Genomic DNA, 23,731 nt, shown 5'->3' on the forward strand with positions numbered 1-23,731 from the left:
AAACGAGAGAATGTTTAAAACTATATTGTACACTCTTTAATGAAACGTATATTACCTGCCTAAAAATGGGCTAATTTTAAAAGGAATATGGTACACGGCGCGATTAATTGCGAAAAATATAATGGTAGGTACGTGAGATTCGGCCCCCGCCAAATATAATTTTCTTACTGGTTCTTTTTTTTATATTATATTTATAAGCTACAGGCAAACATGCATAGTTAAAATTAATCTAAATCATGCGCTTACAAAGAACTAAAGACTAATAAAATAATCATCTTGCGCTATCATCAACCTTTTAATCGTCAACTGACGGTAGCGGGCGAATTCAGGCTTTCAAGCACGAGGCATATTTTCTTTTAAAAACATTTTCAGAGTCAGGAAAGGAACTCCATGCCGACAGGATAAGGAACGACCTTTCATCTAATATACGGAATTTATATAAAAAGGTTCGTACTTGTCTTAGAACACTGGACTCGTTTGATTAAAAGAATTGGCGCTTGTGACCGAGCAGGTTTGTAAAGATAGTTTAAAATCCTGAATTTTATAAAAATATTGAGGAGACGTACAAGGGGAGATGAATGCATATTTTTTATACATTTATATAAACAAGATTATATATTATATTTCAAGCACTTGTATGAATATATGGAAAGAATTATCATTAAATTTTTCAAAATAGGGTAAAATCGAATGGCACGCCTATAAAAATTGTATAAAACTATTGAGGAGACGTACAAGGGGAGATGAATGCATATTTTTTATACATTTATATAAACAAGATTATATATTATATTTCAAGCACTTGTATGAATATATGGAAAGAATTATCATTAAATTTTTCAAAATAGGGTAAAATTGAATGGCACGCCTATAAAAATTGTATAAAACTATTGCGGTACCAGGGTGGTTTGGAAAACCGTGAGAAGAATTTTATGGTATGCAGAACTAACTGACTGACGGTGTGGCCAATTCTGCAGCCTCTAAAAGACAAGTCTACACTGCTCCAGAATGACCAACCACCGTGATATGTTTTCCAGATTTTGTTGGCATTTCTAGCCGGAGGACACGGAGGTCCTTCAAAAGGAGGTAATTGCCTTACGTACTATACAAAATAGTTACGAGCATATGTTGCAACATCCACAAGCTAACTCCGGACCTGAAGAAGCTCGCCTTACAACTCCTTTCTGATCAAAGTTAAGCAGTAAAAGCAAATCCCAAAGTTTACACAAAATGTAAATGTTTAATTTGTCCAAAATTACTTTCAATTACTCTCAATTACTTTTGCAACTCCGCGAACATTAAAGCTTCTTGAGCTCTATCCCTGTCTAGACCTGCAGAAAGATTCACTTGTTGCACTGCTGGCTTGCCCAGCCTTTGTCCTTGTTTATTGCCTTTATCCTTCTAATTGTTTGTTACGGAATCCTGAAGAATCGACCTCTTGTTCAGCTCTTCTTAAAGTAGGTTCCTTTTGTGTTAGCTGATCACGCAATCCAGAACTTTTTGATTGCTCATCTAATACTGCCCTTTTTAGTACAGAAGCTTGAGTTCTGAGCTGCACTTGTAAATGGACGGGATTATTGAAATGAAATTATTGAAATTATAATGTTTCCCAGAATTGCTTCGAGTAATAAACACAGCTTACAACGTAAATGGTCTTCATGTAAACAATCAAAATTTCGCAACCCTAAGCTTTTAAAAGGTTTATAAAAAAAGTACCATGCGTGGAGAATAGAGAGAGCACAGAGTTGCGTCCAATAAATAAGAGAAACGATGAATAAAAAATCTCTCTCATCTGTTAAATGGGAAAAAGTAACAACCAGTCGTTCACATCTCTGTTAAATGAGAAGAAGTAACAAAGCAAACATTTTATTACTCCAAAAACTCCCAATAACCAAAAACAACCATTATCATATAGCCATTTTCTTCCAAAATTAAAAGATTTTTTTCTCTCTTCTTCAATAGTCAATAAATAAACATTTCACTTAATTGACGCTTACTATAAGAACATGTACCACACAGAAGTTGACGAATGCAATCAGACGTTCATTTTAAAAAACTTTGATAAATTAATCAAAAACGAGAAGTTATTACGTCTATCGTTTGAAGAGATAGGTAAATAGTTGGAGCATCAATATATTCGTAAGCCCTTGATTAAAAAGAAAACCAACAACATTTTAACATTACTTGGCTTCCTAGGTTAGTCTGCCGGTCGCCGTTGAATAGAACAGACCCAAATTTATGTAATTAACCTTTGTCTTAAGAAATTTTGCTATCTAACGAGGTAAGAAATTAAAGCTTTGAGATGGAATGTATTTTCTTAAGAGGATAGTACTTTCCTTACCAATCATGATTGTTGTTACTTGTCAGTTCGGTGACGTCACGATCACAGCTCGAAGCTATTAAAATAGCTGCGGCCGAGGCTTCTGAGAAATTGGCAGAGGCTGCCGCTGCTGAATGCCTGGAAGCTGAACGTCGTGAAGCAGAAGATACTAAAAATATCAATAAAAAGTTCAATGGGGCGTAACATTTATAATCTAGTGCAAAGCAAAATGATAGCAAATCATTAAAAGCGGATAAACACTGTTCCGGTAATAGCAATGAAAAGTCGTCAAATTATTTTGGTCGTAAGCTATACTTTTCCGGTCGTACGCTATACTTTTCTATCAATGAGAAATGGTTTTTGGTCGTAAGCTATACTTTTCTGGTCGTACGCTATACTTTTCTATCAATGAGAAATGTTTTTTGGTCGTAAGCTATACTTTTCTGGTCGTACGCTATACTTTTCTAAGCTACTACAAATGCTCACAATAAGCACAAACCTTAAGTTGCATATTTTTTTTTTTTTGTTTTGCTTTAAATAGATTTGAACGGAGAATATATCTCCGAAATTGTCTTCGACAAGGATTTATTATTTTCACTAGCCTATAGGTATGATCCTATGCTTTTTTTTGGTTTCCTTTGAAAAGTTAAGCATAATACGACACAGAAATATATTCACAAAATTGCTTGTCGAAATTAATTTAAACTGTTTACCAAAAGTTCCTAAATATGCAAGATCAAATGAATTTTATTTATTGTCTAGATTTGGACTTTAATATTGAGAGACTAGAGTTTGCGTCATACCTTTCGATCAAATTTAAGAAATATGATATGAATTTTAGAGAAAGTTTTTCATAGAGGGGTGTATAAAATGCGAAGGAGAAAAATCTTCCTGTGCGACTATTTTAATATTTCGAATTTAAACGTTTCACAGTTTTCTCTTGCAGAGAGGCTTATCAAGTAACTACATTTTTCGCGGAACATTGTAATTGGTTGTAATCCAAAATTTTGCAAATTTATTTTTTATTTCTGATGTGACTGCCTTCAAAAATAAGTAATATTAATGTGTTATGAAAATATTCTTATCTTCATATGATTCGATTAGTCTCGTTTATTTTTTATACATGCTTGCACAATGCCGGTACGTTGAGACGGCAAACGATATTCACCATTTATCGATATATTCATGATAGAGTTGCCTACTTCGTAGTTGCAGTGACGAAGGAGGTGTTAACGAAATTCCCAAATTAACTGAATCTTATAATTTATATTACAACCGCTAGTAACATTATCGATTGATAATCAGCTGTTGAAGAAAGAAGTAAAGAAGAAATGTACTGGAAAACGTGCGTATGTGTAGAAAAATTAAGTGCAAACGCGTTTTTGAGAAACACACTACTTTTCTTTATTATGAGATTGTATAATATCGACCATGATTGTCAAAAAAGTAATACATAATTTTATCTTATTAGAAACGTTTCGTTCTAGCTTTTCTGATAATTCCGTACGGCTTCAATTGTTATAATTAAGTCAACATTGATACCATACATAAATAAATAAATAAATAAATAAATAAATATATATACACGAACAGAGGCCCACACACCCACGCAAAATTAAATTTGTGTTGTATACAAAAATTTTAGTAGATTATGGTTTTTCATGCGGTTGATTGCATGCAATTAACAGCGGCATGTTCACAACTAATTGCGAAGGGGAAGTCAAAAATTAAATAGGAAAAAACAAAGAAAAGAAACGTAATCATTACATAATATAAAAACAACAATTACATGTGCGGGTGTGCGTGCGCTCATAAATTCATGCATAATTTAAAGGATACAAGTACTAGAAAGATTTTTGGAGAGAATAAATGTTAATCACCTACAGTCGCTTTACATGAACGCATACAAATGCATACAGTAAAAGAAAAAAAAAGGGACGCACAGGACAACGATTTAAAATTTGACAAAACCAAGACTATAATAGTAACAACAAGAGCGATAAGCATATGATGTATGGAGAGCAATGACGAAGTAAACAGAACAGAGCAGAGAATAACAGAGTATATTCGAAGCAGTTGCTAAAGCTATCAGAAAACATTCCTGTCGAAAGTTTTGTAATAAATACTTGTGCAAATAGTTTTAAATATAACGTTGACGGTAAAGGTTATCTATTAAACTAAGAGGAAAGCAAAAAAGAAAGAGCGGCAATAAGAACAACAACAAATCTTCAAATTTTTATCCTTATATAAAATTTAATTATAACCCTAAGAAATTCCTTTAGAAAGTAAAAAAAGGAATGAATAGAAAAAAATGAAAAGTGTTGGAAATATTTTTTAAACAATTTTTGTTTTTTTACTTTCAAGGTTATTATATATACATATATACACATAGACGCATATACGTATGCGTATATATACATATACATAGATATATACATGGATATATACATATATATACACATATGCATATACATATATATATATATACATATACAGATATATATATATGTCCTAGAGAGTAAAACAACATGTTTCTTTTTTTTGCAGTAACTTGGGGCATAAACATGAAAAATTTCTTAATTAGATACAAATAAAGGCAAAAAATAAACAGAAATACAAAAACAAGAAGAAACACATACGAAGGCAATGTCAATACCACCAACACATTTAAGGTTGTGTACATAAGCGCGTACTTTATCATGACAAACGCCTGAAAATCAATTACTTTTAATTTCGTCTTTACTTTCTGCTCTACTTGATACGATTTGTTAGCGAGACAACAACAACGACAAGAGCAACAAGAACAATGTAACATAAACGATAAAAATGATAGAAGAAGAAAAACTTAATTTAATTCATTATCTATTAAGCAAAATTCAGAAAAGTACATACAACAGCAACACTTCAACTAGTTTCTCCCAACCATATATAAAAGAGACCACAAGCTAAGAACATTTTTGAAAACATTTAAATTAAATAAATAAACAATAATAACAATTACACATCTTGCATACATGTTCGTATAATAAAACCCCAATTAGAAGTTAGTAAAAAGAAAAATTTTCCTTTTCTTTTTCAAAGTTTTTTTATTATTGTTATTATTATTTTTTCTTTCGTTAATTTTTTTTACACAGCTTTCTCAAAATTAAAAAGTGATTGTGTTTCTGTATTCGCGCTACCGGTTTAAAATAATGAACTTAAATTAACTTAAAAGCAACAAAAACAAGGCAAGCTAAGTTAATTTTCTCGAACTTCACGACCCAGCGTTTAATAAAAGCCCGAGATGTACGCCTAAATTAAGTCTGCAATAGTTTGAACCTTCTGTTAATCACAAGGAAAACAGTCTCTCTTACTGCGATACGGCTGCTCTTACTCTTACAGCGAAGTGCTCTAATAGGATAATTGAAAAATACTTAATCATCAAGAAGACACCGGAACTAAAAAAATAAAAAGCAAAATGAGCGAAAGGTTTGCGGCTAACGAATTCAGTTATATCCTTCAACGTCAGGTCAGTACCTGAATAATAAATGAGAAATTGATGAATGGCTTTGAAAAAAAGATAACGAAAAAATAGAAAAACAAAAAATTGTGTTCGCCTCAGTTCGAATTTTGGATAACCAGCGCAATGGTTTTCTTTTTTAATAACTCTGGATGTGATTTCAATTTGTTCAGTTGGAAGGGTCTGGTCGTTATTCCAAACAATAATGTCTATGCATTTTGTATTTTTTTCCCCAATTTTTTTTAATTATAGAAAATTTGTTCGTAGATGAACGTATAAAGTCATCAACAGGATGTCTAATTGCAAAGTTGCATTTTCATATAACATATTAATCTTTCCCTTCATGAGTATTCCTTCAATAAGAAAAAGAATAAGATGGACTTAAAATATAGGCACTTTTTGGAATCCGTCTTTTCTCTACCTTTAGATGGAAGGATCCTGTATGGCATTTCCAAGGCTTCGCTTTTATCATGAAAAGAAAATTTTAATGAAAAATGTGTGTTGATATGTTAGTAGGCCAATGTTCCTTTTTCTTTTTTTCAAGGAGTGAAAAAATTCAAATCCAAAAGCAAAAAGAAAAAAGAGATTTGCGTCGCACTAAACTTCTCCCTTTTCGCCCTACAGATATCTGAGCTACCTTACAGCGAAGGAAGTAAAAGTCGCGACTACCACTTCCGTGTTTGCGGGTTCAAGGTTTAGTGCGTGACTTACGATATTGTTTGATCGAAAGAGAAAATAAATTATTGTCTTTTTCCTCTAATGACCTCTCATCTTGATCACAATATTTATTCTCATGTTAAATTTTTGATTTTAAAAGGTGATTTTCCTAGTGTTGATTATGTACGCCGATGAAATCAGATGCCAATCGCTTTCTCTATTACCTCTGGCCTTTCTGACCATCGGCGTGTTACACGTCTATTGAGTGATTGTTCACATTAAATAATAAAAAAAAAAATTGAGAGAACATCTGAGACTTAGCTGCGTTAAAGTCGCTATCCTCAGTCTACTTTTCTACAGCTACAGTTACATTCTATGGCTTGCAATACTACTGCTATCTGTCGATAGCTCCATTTTAGCGGCAAGGAGAATATTTACAACAGACATTACACAGACGGACAGACACAGGGATGGGAATACGGGCAGACGGACATGGTTAAATCGCTTTAGAATTTAATGCTGGTCAAGAATATACATATTTTGTGGGGTCACTTTCACCGTCGTTCGGCAACAATACTTAATAGCAGCTGAATATATACTACGTCGTAATAGAAAATCTTTATCTTTGGACGAGAGAGTACAGAGAATGAATCAACGTTAGAAAGAATGGAGATAGTAAATCTTGCATGGTTGTATTAAAAGTAAGAAATAAATGAATTATGAGTTTTGTTTTTCTGAAGTCTCTTTAAAATAATATTAGACAATAAAATTTTGAGTTTTTTTAATAAGTTTTTGTTTAGCCTTACTTGCGAACGACAACATCTAGAATATAAAAATTTTGATACTATTGGTAACGTTTTATTGTTTTCTGCCTTCAGGTCGCTAAATGTGACGTGGTCCGCATTTGAACACTTTAACTTAATAAAGAAGAAAAATCGCAGCAACAGATATTTTGTAAATGTAACGAAACAAAACAAACAACTATTAAATATTAAACCGCAAAACAGAACTAAGTATGCCCATTTAATACGGAATAAGGAGTAATCTCTCATTAAATGAAATGCTAAGGGGAAGTGATTTCCGCATAACGACTTTTACAAATTATCTTGAGTTTATTATTTAACATTATTAATTACTTCTGACCACAGAGTCAAGTAGACGTTTAGTCTGTTGAATGCTACTCCTTTAGTAACTATGAATATCAAGTAGTTAACCATTAAAAAGTAAAGAGAGAGAGAGAGGCTTACGATTTTTTTCAGATTCCTAATTCTTGTTGGCAAACATTGTTGTGATAATTCCTACGTTTATAAGAACCTGGGGGAACCTGAACATCATCGAGGAAAGGACCGTTCGGCCTGCCACATAACCGAGTAAATAAGACTCGCGACTACCAAGTCGGTGTTCGTGGATGTAAATCTCCGTGCGGCTTAACCCTATTTGCTTGAAGTATTCAGCACTTAACGATTGGGTGCTCATGGCTGCGACATGCAGGCAGTTAACTGCTATAGGGTCTCAAGATTTACCATAGGTTTGTGAGTTATTAAAAGGGTCACAGAAATTGTTGATTGAGTGGATGTCTGGCGTACCATCGTTAGCGGTGCAGATAGGTCCCGCTTTGCTCAGCGGTGAGGGTTTGGACCACACCCAAACTTTCACATCTGGTGCGCTACTTTTGGCATAAGCCCTTTAAATAATGCAACATTTTCTTGCAAGCAGAAGAGCGTAAGCTACACTTTGCATATAACTCATAAATCAATAATCAGGTCTCATCTGATTAAATGCACGACAACATCTTCAACATCTTCATATATGGGAGACAATCCCTAAGTGATTGATTGGACAAGAAAAAAAGAGAAAAGAGAAAAGAGACTTGATTTAATATCGCTACTGAAACCTTCAGCGGGGAAGAGTAATTTTCTCCTAGACCTATAACAGGTAGGCGCTAGGTCTTATAGTGAGTTAGTCAAGGAAAGAACACTTAGCTTTTTTGTCTGGCTTTTCAAGAGGTAATAAGGTTCTCAGTTTTCTTCCTGGCTCATTATTGGTTAAATTGGTTTTGATGTTAATTGCGTAATGAAGACACAATTCACATATAATGCGTGGTGACGATAACGGATCAAGTTTACTTTTGTACATTGAAAAAAAAAAGACTTGTAACAGTGAAGTAAGTACAGTGTATAGTAAAAGTAAGGGCATAACATTTTCTATATGGTGGTTTTAAGAACAGAAATTTTCTATATCGTAAACAATTACCTTTAATTACTTTATTTCTTTATCCCTTACGAATATTATATTTAAAAATGAGAGATTATATAATAATAAGATTATATAATAACAATAATGTAAAGGCTATAGACAATTTAACTATTTTAGTTATTTTATATGAAATTACAGCCATTAGCTTGATTATAACATATTCTCGTTTATACGCGTTCATAAATTTCACATTTATTACGTTTATCATTAATTCACACATACATACACGTGCAAATTTTGTACGAGTATTACAATATAAACCACAAAAGCTATTAGTTTCATATTTCATTCATACAATGCAAATAAACGCACATACGCATAAACAAACACAAACAACATTTCATTTTAACTAGCAGTATCACGCTGATGAACGTTGTACCGTTATTGTACAACATAGAGTTTTTAACCAATAAAGCACATTGTACGTTGAGTTGAACGCTACACACACATATATAAAAAAATGTACTGCCTATATATACCATTGTTGTTAATGTTTACGGTCCTCTTCCTCTTCCTTCTGCGATTTTATGTTTATTATTCTTTTTTTTGCTCTATGTTCTGTTTTTTATTTTATTTTTTTACTTTTGCTGTTTCGCGAATCATGTTATATGACAAGAAAATTGTAAACTTCATACGTCATGATGTACGATTGATTAGGAATAAAAAATTGTACATATACAATGTATCAAATAAAGTGAGAATTATTCTTAACCAACCAGCATATACATTCACTATCCGTGAATATATGTTGATCAAATATCTAAGAGCATAAAAAATTTTTATCAAAAGAGAAAATTTTGATGGACTGTCGTAAATTTCATGTACCGTCCTACGGTTATGTTTTTATCCCGTCAATTGGGTGGACAAGGTATAGATATATAAAATATACATATGTATAAACTTATAGTTGCGATGAATAGAGTGCAGGAAATATTTGACTTAAGAAAAAAGCAAAAAAAAGACTTATTTATATTCATCATCTTTATTATGCACTATAGTTGATTGTAACAAATCCTTTAATAAGTTCGTAGGGTAACTTATAGATGTCGTTACTACAGTAGCTATCTTCGAACCAAATGCTTCAAAATTTCATGATATCATGACGCTTAAATTACAAGTTACAGTTGTTTCAACGACGCTGCTTTTGTAATTTAAATGGATACGAATACACAAATTTGGTCATTTAATTTTTGTACAGATTGTTACTCAGATGCGGATGTTGAGTCTGTCTGAGTGGGTATTCATATTTACCTGTGCCTTTGTGTTTTCAATTGCCGGGCTGCTCCGCTTCTTCATTTCTACATTTTTCCAATCTTCAGCTATCTTTACAATATGTCTATTGTCTTAGTCATTCTTGGATTTATTCCATTTTTTCTCGTTGTTCCCTATAAACGGATATCCTTTTTTTTTTGTTATCGCTAAAAAAGCTTCGTTCCTCAGTTTTCCAGTTCTCTCATCTGCCCGTTACTCAGGCTGCATTTGTAGATTTGCCCATTCCCCAGCTTTCTAATCACTCAGTCAGGTTAATCTCTTAATTGGCAGTCCCAAGGTGCAAGCCATGCACGTAACTGCCATTGTGACTTTTCTGGTTACTCAGTCGTAGGCTTGCATACTTCGCTACTAAGAAATCAGTTACTCTGCAGGCTCGAGATTTAGCAAAAATCTTTGAGCTATTAAAAGGGCAAAGAAGTAATAGTATGATTTGGTGTCTGGCTGTGTTGGGTTAATATATGTTCTTTGTATATTAAAATCCTGAGGGAAAAATGGATCGCAATCGACGAAATATGGATAATGCGAATGTAAAGTATGCATAAACTATTCGATCTACGTGATCACTCGTTTGCAAACAACGTGCAGTTATGAGAACTTCATTAGGGATGCCTATGTACAAACAACAGCGCTGTAAATACTTCGCAGCATGTGAAGCTTGTGCTTACCAGCGTTAATTAACTGGAGGCGGACGTGGATGTAGCCTTGTGCAGAGAATCATACTCTAACCTTCGTATCTGACACTTCGGCTTTGATGTAATTGCTCCCATATGCAGGGTCATTATTTTGCTGGTCACATATTTTACAGTTCAATTTCTGGATGCCTTCCTTACAGCGTTTTTAGTGAGATTGCTGGTACGCGTTTATACTTTGTGGTTTATTATTTTTGGCTTTACGTCGTTTTATCACTTTGCCCGTTAAAAAAATTTCTTTGATTATTTACATTTGTATACACCAAACCACTTGTGCGAATTAGGTCATGGGACCTTCTTGCGAGGTCTGGAGACGCGCGCTGATTATGATGAAAAGACTCAAGAATTCGGTTTAAATTCACCAACATTAACGGCTTGTAAATGGTGGCTTGGCGGCTGTAAGTTTTTTTTGGTTAGTATGATCTAGAAAATGTTATTTGAAAATTCCTTGTCCTTTTTAAGTCGGCCATACTGCCAACTATGCGGTGATAGTTGCTCAACTGTACACTTTGCGGAAATTTCGAAGTTTGGCTCCGTTTATTGTTCAAATAAGCGACAAGGTAACTCATATGCCCGTGCCCGGCGTTGATATTGGTGAAATTGGACCAAAGTTGGGGATGAAATCGGGTAACAATGGCTATTTAGGTCTTAAAAATGTGCGCGTGCCGCTAAATCATATGGTGATGAAGAACCAACAAATGTTATTCGATGGTACCTATATATCACCGAAAAATTCTGCTTCAGCTTATGGCATTATGATGTTTGTGCGTGTGGTATTAATTCGCGAAGCTTCGTTGGCTTTAGCTAAGGCATCGACTATAGCCGTTCATTATTTAGCAGTCAGACGTCAAAGTCATGTAGATCCGAATAAGCCAGAGCCACAAATCCTTTTGGATTTTGTCTGACTAAGCCGTCACGACATGTGCAGACGTTAAGCTTCAAAGTCATTTGCCTCTGTAGCTATCCTTCCACTCGTCCGTCTTTCTTGCTTATCCTTCCGTGGACATAATCCATCTATCTCTTTGCCTATAGGTACAGTATCCGCCAGTTCATATATACCTTGAGAAAGGACATTTTGGCTAACCGGGATTGTATTGTAAGACAAGGCAAGAGTGACTAGGGTCGTGTAAACTATTGTTAAAGTCTTATAGAACAACTTAAAGCTCAACGGAGGTCAGCGGTCCATTCACCACCTATCTTTACGTAGAGGAACTCCTTCAAGATGAAGTCTTGTAGTTGTGATAGTGAGATGTGACTGCTGGACGGTCGGGGAGAATTTTAATTAAATTCAGGTCAACTTATTTCATTTAATTCATTTATATTTTTTGGTTCTTTTATACAGAAAAAAACGAAAATTGCATTCAATATTTTGCCAAACTTTGAGATACAAACAACATTTTGCAAAAAATAAAACTAAAATATGAAAAATTTGTTTATTCACATAAATATGTAATAATATAGTCAATTTATATGGGGGGTGTGCATCCTTACGCGTACATAAAATGGGGGTGAAAACATGATAATAAAAGTACCTGTCGAAGTCCGATTTAAATCATCGAAATACTTGTGGTAAACGATATAATAATACAAAGAGAAAATACAGATTTGTGAAACGTATGGTTTCACAAACACATTCACCTCCTCCTCATCATCTACCTATCGGAGAGTTTAAACATTAATAGCTTCGTGTAACCACGTAAGCCTCAATTCAATTATATATTTCGAAACAATAACATTGATTGCATTGAATTTTGAAAAACTTTTGTGTCTCTTTGTTTGTAACTATGAATGTAAAAATTTTTTAGAGAAACTTAAACAGTTCTTTTTATAACCATCACAAAAGAAAGAGGGGTGTGAATTTTGTCAAAACGTTCGAAACATCCAAAAAGAAGCTTTAGTGGTTCCCAATAAAGTATATATATTCTTGATTAGCATCAATCTGTAAACCGATTTAAGCATTTGTCAATGGTAAACATTCCCGCAACTCCTATTTCTAAGCAAAGAATATTTTTGCCGAATTTTAGCTTCATATCTTATCTCTTTACAAGCGCGGGAAGTGGGTCGCAAAAATGGCCGATAAAATTGGCGGATGTCGTAGAAATAGATATAATATCATATGTAGGGATAACAAAGTGAGTATTTTCCAGAAAAAGAAAAAGTTAATATATATATTTTTGCTGCATTTTACCATTAAAAATCGGGAACTAAAATCTAGAGATATCTAGTTCTATATCTATTTTAAGCAAAAATTCATCAAATTGGCGGATGATGTAAACCTAATGTTAATGTTCAGGTGAAAATAGTCTTTATACCTATCACTGAAACAAGTCTCAGGGATGGTATAAGGTATATACATTTTCTTGATCATCGTCAAATTCTGAACCGATTTAAATACGTCCATCTGTCCATCAGTGTGTCTGTCTGTCTGTCAAAAAAAAAGAAGATATCTGTTTCAAATTTGGCGGAAACATTGCAAGTTTAGTATTAAAAGTAAGCCAAATTGGTCAAAGGATACGCCCACAACACTACATAACCTGACACCGTTTGTCTTTGCAAAAAGTTGGATTTTCGCTCGTTATTTATAAACCACAGCGAATGTAGCAATAAGGGTTTTTATTTGGATTCTATGTGTGGCCCTGCAGAACGTGTATAAAAATGAAAGAAATCGGCTCCAACTACTCTATAATACAGCATATTAGAATTTGACTATTTTGTCAAAAAATTTGCAGCATCCAGAGGGAAGCTTCAGAAATACTATAAAGACTTCATATCTCAAATGTGAACCGTCCTAGAGATGTTTGCCAGTTCGTCTGTCTGCCTATCCGTTAATTGCTTAGGTCATCCTTTTTATTGTTACTAAATTTGAGATATCTTCTTCAGACACGTGATATAAATTTCCAGTATTAAATACTACAAAAATAGAAAAAAAAGAAGCGACGTCCACCCAAATTTGTTTTTTTTGGTTCTTTTTTCGAAGGTTGATGGGTACAAAAGCTTCGCTCGCAGCCAAAAATAACTTTCTTACTTTCTTTACTTATCGTTTTATTAACATAAAATGATTACATAGTAGTTAACCAGAGTCGTAGAGTGAGACACCTTTTTTTTTTTTAAAGAAGGCAAACATTAAATAGCGAGTTCCTTCAGGAGTTTGAGTTGGCAATATTCTGTTTCATAGCATTCACTATATTTCTTATTATCATGAAAGCTTTGAAATCATCTAAAAGAATGAAGAAGAACATTTAATGTACTTGTATTCTGTGCGTAACAACAAGTTGCTTAGAGGGTGGGCATAAAAAAGGTTTTTTTTTTTCTTAGTTTTATGAAGTTTTTTTACGAACAACTCAAGCAAAGAACTTCATTGAAAGACTTTTTCTTTATGGATTTTTAGACAGGTCTGACGACAACGCTCTTAATATTGGAATACTTCAACATATACGACACTTAACGGCTTGCGCAAGACTTTAGACCGTATCGTTCCGTCGGCAAGAGTGAATTATATATATATATATCTTAAAAAAATCACTATCTTTAAGATATTTTGCTGGTATACCGAGATTAACTATGTCTAATAAATAGAAGCGTACTGCAATAGTGGAAGTTACCCGGTGAAAGAATGGCCCTGTCTAAATAGAATGGTAAACTTTCATCAAAATTGCGACGAACTGCAATTAAAGTGCAAAGGAGTAACACCAATGTACATTTTTCGCCGCATTTTTTTATTGTCTTACCTTGTTGCTAGCTTCCCTAATATACTCATAGACGCTTTTAGGAAGTACCTATCCACATTTAATGGAATTTTCAAAAAAAACACATTAGCGCAATTTTACTGATACGGCCGATGAGTAGATACAAGGATGAGACTGGCTCGGACGCGTTGAACCCATCTTTAAAAAGATCAAAAGTTTGAGATACAATTTTATGAGTTGGTTAAGGATTCAGCTATTGAATCATATATTTCCTTAGCGCCTTCTCAATCAAAACCTCTTTTTTGTAGATTGCTACAGCAATGTTTACCGTACAAGTATTAAGCATTTAGAATTTAGATACGTTTTCTCATTTTTCTCATTCGTCTGTCTATTCGCCCACTACGTTCCACTTTAATATATGATTAAAAAATCCAAGAAAAAGGTCATGGCGCTTTTCCTAACAGACTACTTTATCCTCCCGCTACTATGGCAATAGGATACTGTAGTGCGTGTGAAATATAGTGTACTATTATTATGAATACGTCTTTCGTAATTTTTTATGTTACATTGAAAATTCTTTAAAAAAGTAAGTAAGAGTATTATTTGTAACTGTGACCGAATCTTTTATCTTAAAAGAAGATTAAGGAAAAAAATGAAAGGACTAAATCTCCATACTTAATAATATTTAGTGGGTGTGGCTGATTTTTCCCGTTCTTATAGAATATACATGGAAATGTTATTGCATTGTCTCATGGGTAATGAGAAAAACACGCAAAATGCTAAGAACTGTGTTGTAAGCGTGTCCTTTCACCGATTTAGACCATTTTCAATATCAACCTGCCTGATTTGCTTCATTTCTCCGGTTAGAAGAATGTTTACTGCTCTACCGACACGGACAGACGGCATACTTAAATCATACAATGAAGACGATTTTTTAAAATCATACAATGAAGAAGATTTCTTTAAATCATACAATGAAGAAGATTTTTCATCAAGCGCATTAAAACCTTTCCCAAGTTTAATTAGTGACCCTCGATTAAGGATACTACTGTAAGTGTCTGCCTTTATTTTTACGGCCGAGACAGCTTGCAACTAGGTAGACGGTTAGCATTAAAACGAATCAGAGTCTTGAGTTGATCAAAAATGTTTATATTTCATGGAATGGCTAGCAGGTTTTTCTACATATTGCAAATTCAAGGAAAAGTCTAAGCCATTGACTCTCGAAGCTATGAATGGCTAATTTAGTATCTGCTCACGTAGGCATACTCATATTGACACATATCGTGGAACCATGTTTTTTTTATTATTTAAAAAGTTTACAATATTTGTGTATAAGAATAAATATATGCATTTGTCTGGATATCTGTAAGTGAACAGTTGTTCAAAAAGTTATAACTCTTGTGGCTGTCATAAATGTTCTCTTTGCATTGTTATTGTCTTTCTGAATAACTTTGCTTTTTTGTAGAAAACTATTAAAATAACGTGAAAACACTGGGTTGATATCCGCATTGAGCTTAATGTGCGAACGTTTTTTCATTTCATTTAAAAAAGAGATCGAAATTTGATTTTAGTGTTACGTGCTTTGAAAATATGGGATTTTTATGAATTTTCTGTTTCAGCTGTCACTTAACTTGAACGAGTAATTAATTTTCAGGTAAAATACTGTGAGTCGAGCAAGTTTTTTATGAGAAATCGTGCAAAACTACAAAATTATATTTTATTTATTTCAATATTACATTTATTTTAAGATTTCTGTATAAAATAATAGATAACAAAAAAGTTCAAGTGGCGTAACTTTGACAAGTTAATGAATTGTAAACCATTTCGTATGTTTCTTTCCTACCTCCTTTTGTATGTTTCTTTCGAATATTTCGAAACGTACGAATCAAAAGGAGGTATAAAAGAAATATACGAAAAACATGTGAATTCAATGGACGCTAGTCAATTGAAAACTATTTAATTTTGAAAGTGGGTCCAAATCCCAAAAAAATTGTTCTATTTTACAATGCCACTTCGATCTAGACGAACGCGTTAATAAAACGCAGATTTATAAAAAAGTACGCAGAGCTTATTGTAAAGATGCTTTGTTAAGAATCAACAGCATACAAATGGTTTGTCTTTTTTGAATTTGGAAATTTCAATGTTAAAAACAGATTATGCTTTGCTCGAGTAATCTTCGAGAACAGTCGCAAAATTTTTCGAAAAACTGAGGGAGTCTGGCGTATTTTATTTTTTAAGATGGCAGTTCATCAATTTCAGAAACAGTTTAGATATAAAAACACCTGTGCACTATATTATCTTTGAGATATTTAGTAGACTGATGTTCTATTTGCGGGTCGTTCTTGACATTAAACCCGCCATTTGAAAAGTGTTATGAACACTAGGACGTTACGAAAATGAGCGAAAAAGACGGAGATTTAAGATAAATCAAGTTGCACAAACAGTGGCAAAACACGAACTGAGTGGATTCTAGATGCTTCGTATTTATTGTCACGGAAAGGTAATGCTGCATTATAAGTTGATCCCGTATAGCCAGATGATTGATTCCTTTCCTTTTTAATTCGATTAAGGCGCGCAGTTAGGCTAAAACGAGTTTATCAATGCCAAATACTTGGCTTTTCATAACGATAATACAAGACTGTACACATTTTGTTTTTGGATAAGCTTGGCTGATTTTTTCATTTTTGTTCACATACTGGAGGATTATGCAAACCATATAGTTGATATATTTATCACTTCATTTGTTGTACTTTCTGGTCAATAAACGAAAACCCCAGAAAGCGAATGCATGCATACTCTAGGCGTGACCTTTGCCTCTTTTGAATTTTGGTTCATTTTAAATATCAGCTTACTTGCAACGGCTTCCAGCATTTTCGCCGAATTTGTAGCTGAAATCTTACCAATCGTAATGTTTACGAGCTTGAAAATGTTTACTGTTGGCATCAAACAAACGCCCAAATCTATACCAATTCAGAATTTTATTCTGTGTATCATCCTTGAAGCTTCTTTCCGGGTGCTGTGAACATTTTGAGTTACTATTTTTATTTTTTTTTTTACCAGCCATTTGGAGATGTTTCCTACGCTCGTGAACGTGATGGTGATTAGGAAGGATTACAGGTAGGGTAAGGTGAATAAAGGGAAGTAGTATTTGCGTACGTTTAACTCAACTTGAAAGTAGAAACATTTAGAACGGTCGGAAAGACCACTGAAAGTAATTTGTTTCAAAGGTGTGAAGTGCGGTGAAAGGGCAGGGGAAATTGCGATAGTGTATTGTTCGGTATACGTGCAACTTCAGGACGAGTGGGTGAGAACGCCGGCTATATCGAGCACTCGTTTTAAACGACTTGATCTCTCTTTGGATAAGTTGCTCTGGATATAACTTGAATTAACCAAACCGTCGCTTATATTAGATCGATGCTAAAATCGTGTAAATAAAGTATACGTGTAAGTTAAGCAATAAATGTATGATTACCATTAATTATAACTGCGCAGCATATACGTAAATATGTTATTGTGTACTTAAGTAAACGTTAAATGAAAAATCATATTTATAAATGATTAAAAACAAATGACAAGAATTGTGAGTTAACAGGAATATGGAGAAGCTTTATGTTGTATAAATATTTATTTCAAAAAGAGCAATTATTTCCGTATTATATGATTTATGCCTCTTTTTGATTGTTTATCGCCAAAGAAAATAAAACAAAAATTTTTTTTTTTTTAAATATAGTCAATCATTTGTGGTAACTTAAATTTGATTGTTTTTTGTGTTTATATATGTATATACACTGATGACGAACTGTTGGTGATAATAGTTGAATTTAAGCTCTAATAATGAACACGTAACTCAATAAGTTTCCAGTGTTAAATTTATGTTATATAATGTTTATAAATAGAATCTTTTAGTGAATTTTTCTGATGAATTTCTTTTCTTGACGTTTCTATGAATTTTTTCATTCTCACTCCCTACAAGTATATCTTATAAATTCACGTTATATTTTTCATAATTCAGTTAGATTATGACGATTATATGCGTGTATAAGTGGGATTCATAGAATTGTGAATACAGTAAAGACGTAATGTATTTTGTAGGCAATTTAGTTAACAAGAAATTTTCAATGTTGTTTATTGTACTTTTCAGTTGCGTTTTTAGGTTTGGAGTCCATCCACTATTTCTCCATTCAGGCAATATCTTTTTTACACGAATTCTTTGGAAACGTGTCTACCGTGTAGAAAGAGTGTTAGTTTATATATGTATTGCGGACACGCTACAAAGCATGAATATAGTAGTAAAAGTATGGAATTATAAGTCGAAGAAAAGGACACGTTTTATTTGGATGTTACTCACGCGACAATATATGTGGCAATAATGTGGACGGAATCAGATGATTTCTGAATAGTCTAACAGAATAATAGTCGAAATCTTACGAAATTTTAGTACGTACCGTTTGAAGATATTGATACTATCAAGAAATTATATTAATCTGTCAACAATATTGCCGTATAAGGATCAGACAAAAAACTTATTGAAATATAATATGTATGTATACATATATATATATTTATGTCTATGTTTACTTTTTTTTTAACAAATTTTTTTAGGAAAGTGATGTTTCCACCACAGAATGTTATCCATTTGATGATTTCAACAATTTAACGAAGGTAACCATGTGAAAGCGCGTTTCACATCTCTATGCACCTATCGACACCAATTTAATTTGTTTTTGTTATTTTTAATGTCAATTGCAAACTACTTTTGCATACACTTTGTTCACGTTTTAAGTTTCTTCTTCTCTCCCACTTTCTCTTTCTTTTTTCTCCTCTTAATTATTCTGAAAAATTGTGCACTTTTGTCCCTCTTGCACATGAGTTGCTTAACATTTAGTCACAATTTTTGGGAAAATATTTCATCAAAAATTTGCACTTGCGTTCATTATTTCAAAACACACACAAAGCTTTGCAGTCTTAAATTTTGTAAATGTAAACGCATAAAGTTGTACATACATAAATGTATGGATTTGCATATACACATGCATACTGGAATATGTGTGTGTATTTGTGTGTATGTAAAAGCATGTACATTGATGATGTTTTTCGGAAAATGAAATTTACATAACATTAAGCAATTTGGAATTTTATTTGTTTTAATTTCTATTATATGTTTTCTTGGGCTGCCAAAGAGATATGGATTTAAAGACATATTTTGTTTTAAAGTTGTCTTCTTTTTCTTTACTGTTGATAAAAGAGAAGAATGCATTTTAGTTAAATTATATTCTTAGTGGATTTTTAATAACATACGATCTAAGATTAGTAAGAAAAATATATGAGATATGTAAGTTTCAAACTGGAGTTTGTCGGCGTCGTTTTATCTTATTGAGATCTGACAAAGGTTTTTAACCGGAAGCAATAATACAACCTTCATACAACCTTTATATATTGGGTGTAATAGCTTTGAAAATTTCGAGTTTTTTTATGAAAAGAAGAGCATTCGCTGACAGTGTTATCTTTTGCAAGAGCCTGGAAGCATTCAATTGGAAAGTGCTCGTCCACGCGGCTTACTCACCGTCTGTGTAATTAAGCGACGCCTTGGTTCATACGAAGTCGTAAAAAACATCTTACGTTCTTCGTGGTTCTTACGTTTGTCTAACCGGTACGAGTACCGGTATATATTGAAAAATTGAAACTCTTACAATGTATACGTTATGTTAATATGGATCATATGTTATAACTTGAATAAGTGGTTGGCTGGTAAGCCTACATTATTTGCACGTCTCTTCTTTTAATCCGAACTGAACCTAAATATTGGAAGAGAAAAATATATATGACTTTTTCTTACTTTATGTTCATTCATTCTTGTGTATATTGTCGCATCGATTACACCTAATAATATTTGTTAAGACTGTAGAATACGATGTGATTGCCTGTTTGTAATTGATTGCAAATTAATCTGATTTAAGTTAATCGTTCACCATGTTATCGGATAAAGAATATTGCAATTATGAAGAAATCGTCTAATAAGTTTCAGAGAAAAAGCAAGTATTAGTGGGTGAAGGCTGCACCATTTCGTTTAATACAATTACTCACATAAATCCTTTTAAAATAACGCATTGTTAGAGGAGTGATAGAAATGGTGATCTGAAACCAATCATTTTCTTGGAACAACGCATGTCGGTGTACCAAATCTCATCCCTAATTTTCAAGTCTCAAAACCTACGTCTTGTACGCTAAACACAGGAATATTAAGAGTATAGAAGGATAGACAGATAGATAAGCTTAAATCGATCCAGAAAATGTGTATACTTTTAGATGGGCCCGCGTTAAATCTTTTTGTGTGTTGTATACATGAACAGGCACAAACTTATTATACTCTTAATGCACCGCAAGTGCTATAAGATGTAATAAAAAAAGTCGGGTTGGATTGGCTAAATCTTTCCCTCCTTTACTTCTATTCAAGCAAATAATGATCTGTTTGTTCATTTGCTCATCCATTTATATTTTAAACTGTTTTTCTATCCATGGAAGTGTTCAGGGGTCATTTTCCGCCATCCAATCTGTTTCTTACTGAGTTAATCGACCCATCTCTTAGCGTACTTGTTGGCCTCTCCACTAAACTGTCTGTGTTTAATTCGCCTAACTGTGCGTTTTTTCTTCGATCTGTCCATCTTTCTGAGTATGCGAGAGCCATACTTTCATGCTTTTATGTTTAAGATACTAAATAACTAATACGTCTTGGTGCACAAACATAATTCATCTAATTTGAAAACACAAATTTAGGAAAAACAAGTAAGAAACAAGTTACGATTCGAATCATTTTCAGTAGCGTTAGTCCTTGGGCCGAAACAAGTCGCGTTATTAAATTTCACCAAAATATCTAAAAAATTGGGACCTGCGAGTTAAATTCAAGCCAATAAGACAGACAGTAGATAGAGAGGCACACAAACTTGGAACGATACAAGAAGTGGTTCTGAATTAATTGATAAGATTAATATAAGTAAAAAAGGTTTGAAATCCTTCTGCATACATTGGCATAAGTGGTATCGGCTATAAAATATTATCAAAAGATATTCTGATATGCTTCGAAAGTATATAAGAAAACTTAAAAAATTGAAGAAAAACTTAAGTATAACATTTGTCTTTTTGATGTTGCTAATAAGAAATTTGAAATTCCATTCCAAATCATCTCCTTGCTTGCCTTTTATTAACCTTATGCTTTTAAAAATTCTTACCAGAAGATCCGTACAAGCAACATTTACGTCAAACATTTGTTACTTGCGGTTTATTTTAATGTTGCCTCCATACGTTTGGTGTACTTCTCCATTCCGACTGCAGTGATAGGTTAAACCCATTCTGAAATAAATTTGCGATAAAGTTTTGCAATTTTTGTTACGTGACAGTTTTTTATGTCACATACTTACGTCGGAAAACTTTTCTTAAAACATGCAATTGCATATTTTCTTTAAAAAAAAAAAAACACTTTTCTTAGAAATTGAGCTTAAATGGTATATGTCAAGAACTCACAATTTTTTTGATAAGTTCGTTCATAGTCTTTAACCATTGAGACACTTTTTCAAATAACTGTTTGATTAAAAACTTTAATTTTATTTATTGCGATACAAAATAAACAGGCTCCACGTGAACAAAAATGAATATCTTTCTAGAAATTCATCCTCAATACTATTCAGTGATTATGTTAAGAGAAGTTTCCACCTTTGATGATCAAAAATCAATATGTCGATAGACAACAATCCTAATATTAAATCTTATCGCTTTTAAGCAAATATATATCAGTAAACTTAGTGAGATTTGTTGATAATATCGTGCCGTGACAATAAAGCTTTTTCGGTAAATATTGGAAGATTTTCGGTAAGTGTAGAAATTGGTTATTCGTATAAAAAAAAACTGCGACCAACGTAACTTAATTCATTGAAACGTGTGTATGGTAAAGGAAAAGTTTTACGACATGCTGAGAGGATTGATTATCAAAACCTCGCCAACCAGTACCGCCTTTTCTTTCTTTGTTATACTCTTGACGAAGGTATAATAAGTTTATGCAAATGCAACACCTAGGAGAACATACATATCCATTATTACACCAATCAATTCCTAATCGCTTGCTGACTCGACCTAAGCTTGTGTGTCCATCTGCCCATCTTGTGTTCAAACTACATGTCGCAATTTTTGAGATGTTTTAATGAAATTTGATAAACTGATGTGTTTTGGTCCACGGCAGACCGCTATTCAAGATCGTGTGGATCGGACCACTTTTCAACCCCTTCCTATATAATACCTTATTCTAAAAAGTCGTTGTACGAATACATTTATTAAGGGAAGTAACGTAAATTATTTAATGGTGGACCGAGCCCACTATAGTGTTTTTACTTACGTTATTTATTTATTTTTTGTGGTTATTTAAAAGCAAGATACATCTCAAGGTTCCCGGTAGAATTCAAAGTCCGTTGATATGAAAACAACATTAAGATTTTACTGAGCGATTTCGTCAAAAAGTTAGATTTTGCAATGCAACTTTGCAAGCGAATTCAGAGTTGATATTCGGTCAATATTAATCTACGGACAAGAACGGCTTAAGCACACTTTTCCTAGCTAGAAAAAAGCATCAGCAAGTGGCCCGTACCCCATATTTACCTGATTAAGTTAAGATTATGGCACATCTGCCGAAAGTAATGGCAGTATGCACGATGATCGGACAGCAGAAGACTTTGCTTACCTAGACATTTGAGTCCTCATCACAAAGAATTTTATAATTAAAGTATATCAGAAATTGTAGAAAAACGGAGTTTTCTCGAGTTTTCGTTAAGGATTACGCTCTTAACATTAACAACGATTGATGGAAATATCAATTCGATAAGAAGTGTCATTTCAAATCAATCACGTAATAGAGCCATTTTTTACAAAGTCTTTGACAGGTGACGCCGCTCTGCTAAAAATGAACTTCATCCACATAGCATCATTCATAGCAAAGCATCAATTGCAAACTAGAAACCGTCAGACGGCGTTTTTGAAAAAGCTTAAACCAATTATGCTAAAGCCTAAAAATTGTACTTAATTGTCACCTGTTATGGTTGAAAAAATTGTTCGACTATTTCTTTTGCATTTTCAAAGACTTCAAATCAGTAGTTTGGCCTGTGTGCCTACTTGGACAGACGAGAGCGAGCCTCATCACTTACAATAATTTTCCCAAACAAATAATTCTCTTGTTCTTCTATTCTCAACATCTTATCAACGAATATGTAACGAATGTGTTTGAAAACGTCCCTGCCAACGTTTGCCTGCCAAATGTCCTTGTAATGACGAAGATATTTAAAGGTTCAAAAATGATTTCACATTTAAAATG

General features: G+C 33.2%; 1 protein-coding gene across 2 annotated transcripts in view; it reads left to right on the plus strand.

The window, feature by feature from the left end:
* Positions 1 to 4,566: 4,566 nt before the first annotated feature.
* LOC119642221 (putative sodium-coupled neutral amino acid transporter 11) overlaps positions 4,567 to 23,731 on the plus strand; it is a 35,247-nt gene continuing 16,082 nt past the window's right edge. Inside the window, exons 1-3 of one of the 2 annotated variants that reach the window (XM_038041274.1) lie at positions 4,567 to 4,605; positions 5,455 to 5,828; positions 18,982 to 19,041. In XM_038041274.1, the coding sequence (XP_037897202.1) occupies positions 5,778 to 5,828; positions 18,982 to 19,041 (111 nt within the window). In that variant the 5' untranslated portion in view covers positions 4,567 to 4,605; positions 5,455 to 5,777. Of the gene's footprint in view, positions 4,606 to 4,653; positions 4,685 to 5,454; positions 5,829 to 18,981; positions 19,042 to 23,731 lie in introns of those variants that run through there. The other variant, XM_038041273.1, reaches the window with a different exon arrangement.

Source organism: Glossina fuscipes, unplaced genomic scaffold, assembly GCF_014805625.2.
Source record: "Glossina fuscipes isolate IAEA_lab_2018 unplaced genomic scaffold, Yale_Gfus_2 221, whole genome shotgun sequence".
Classification (NCBI taxonomy): domain Eukaryota; kingdom Metazoa; phylum Arthropoda; class Insecta; order Diptera; family Glossinidae; genus Glossina; species Glossina fuscipes.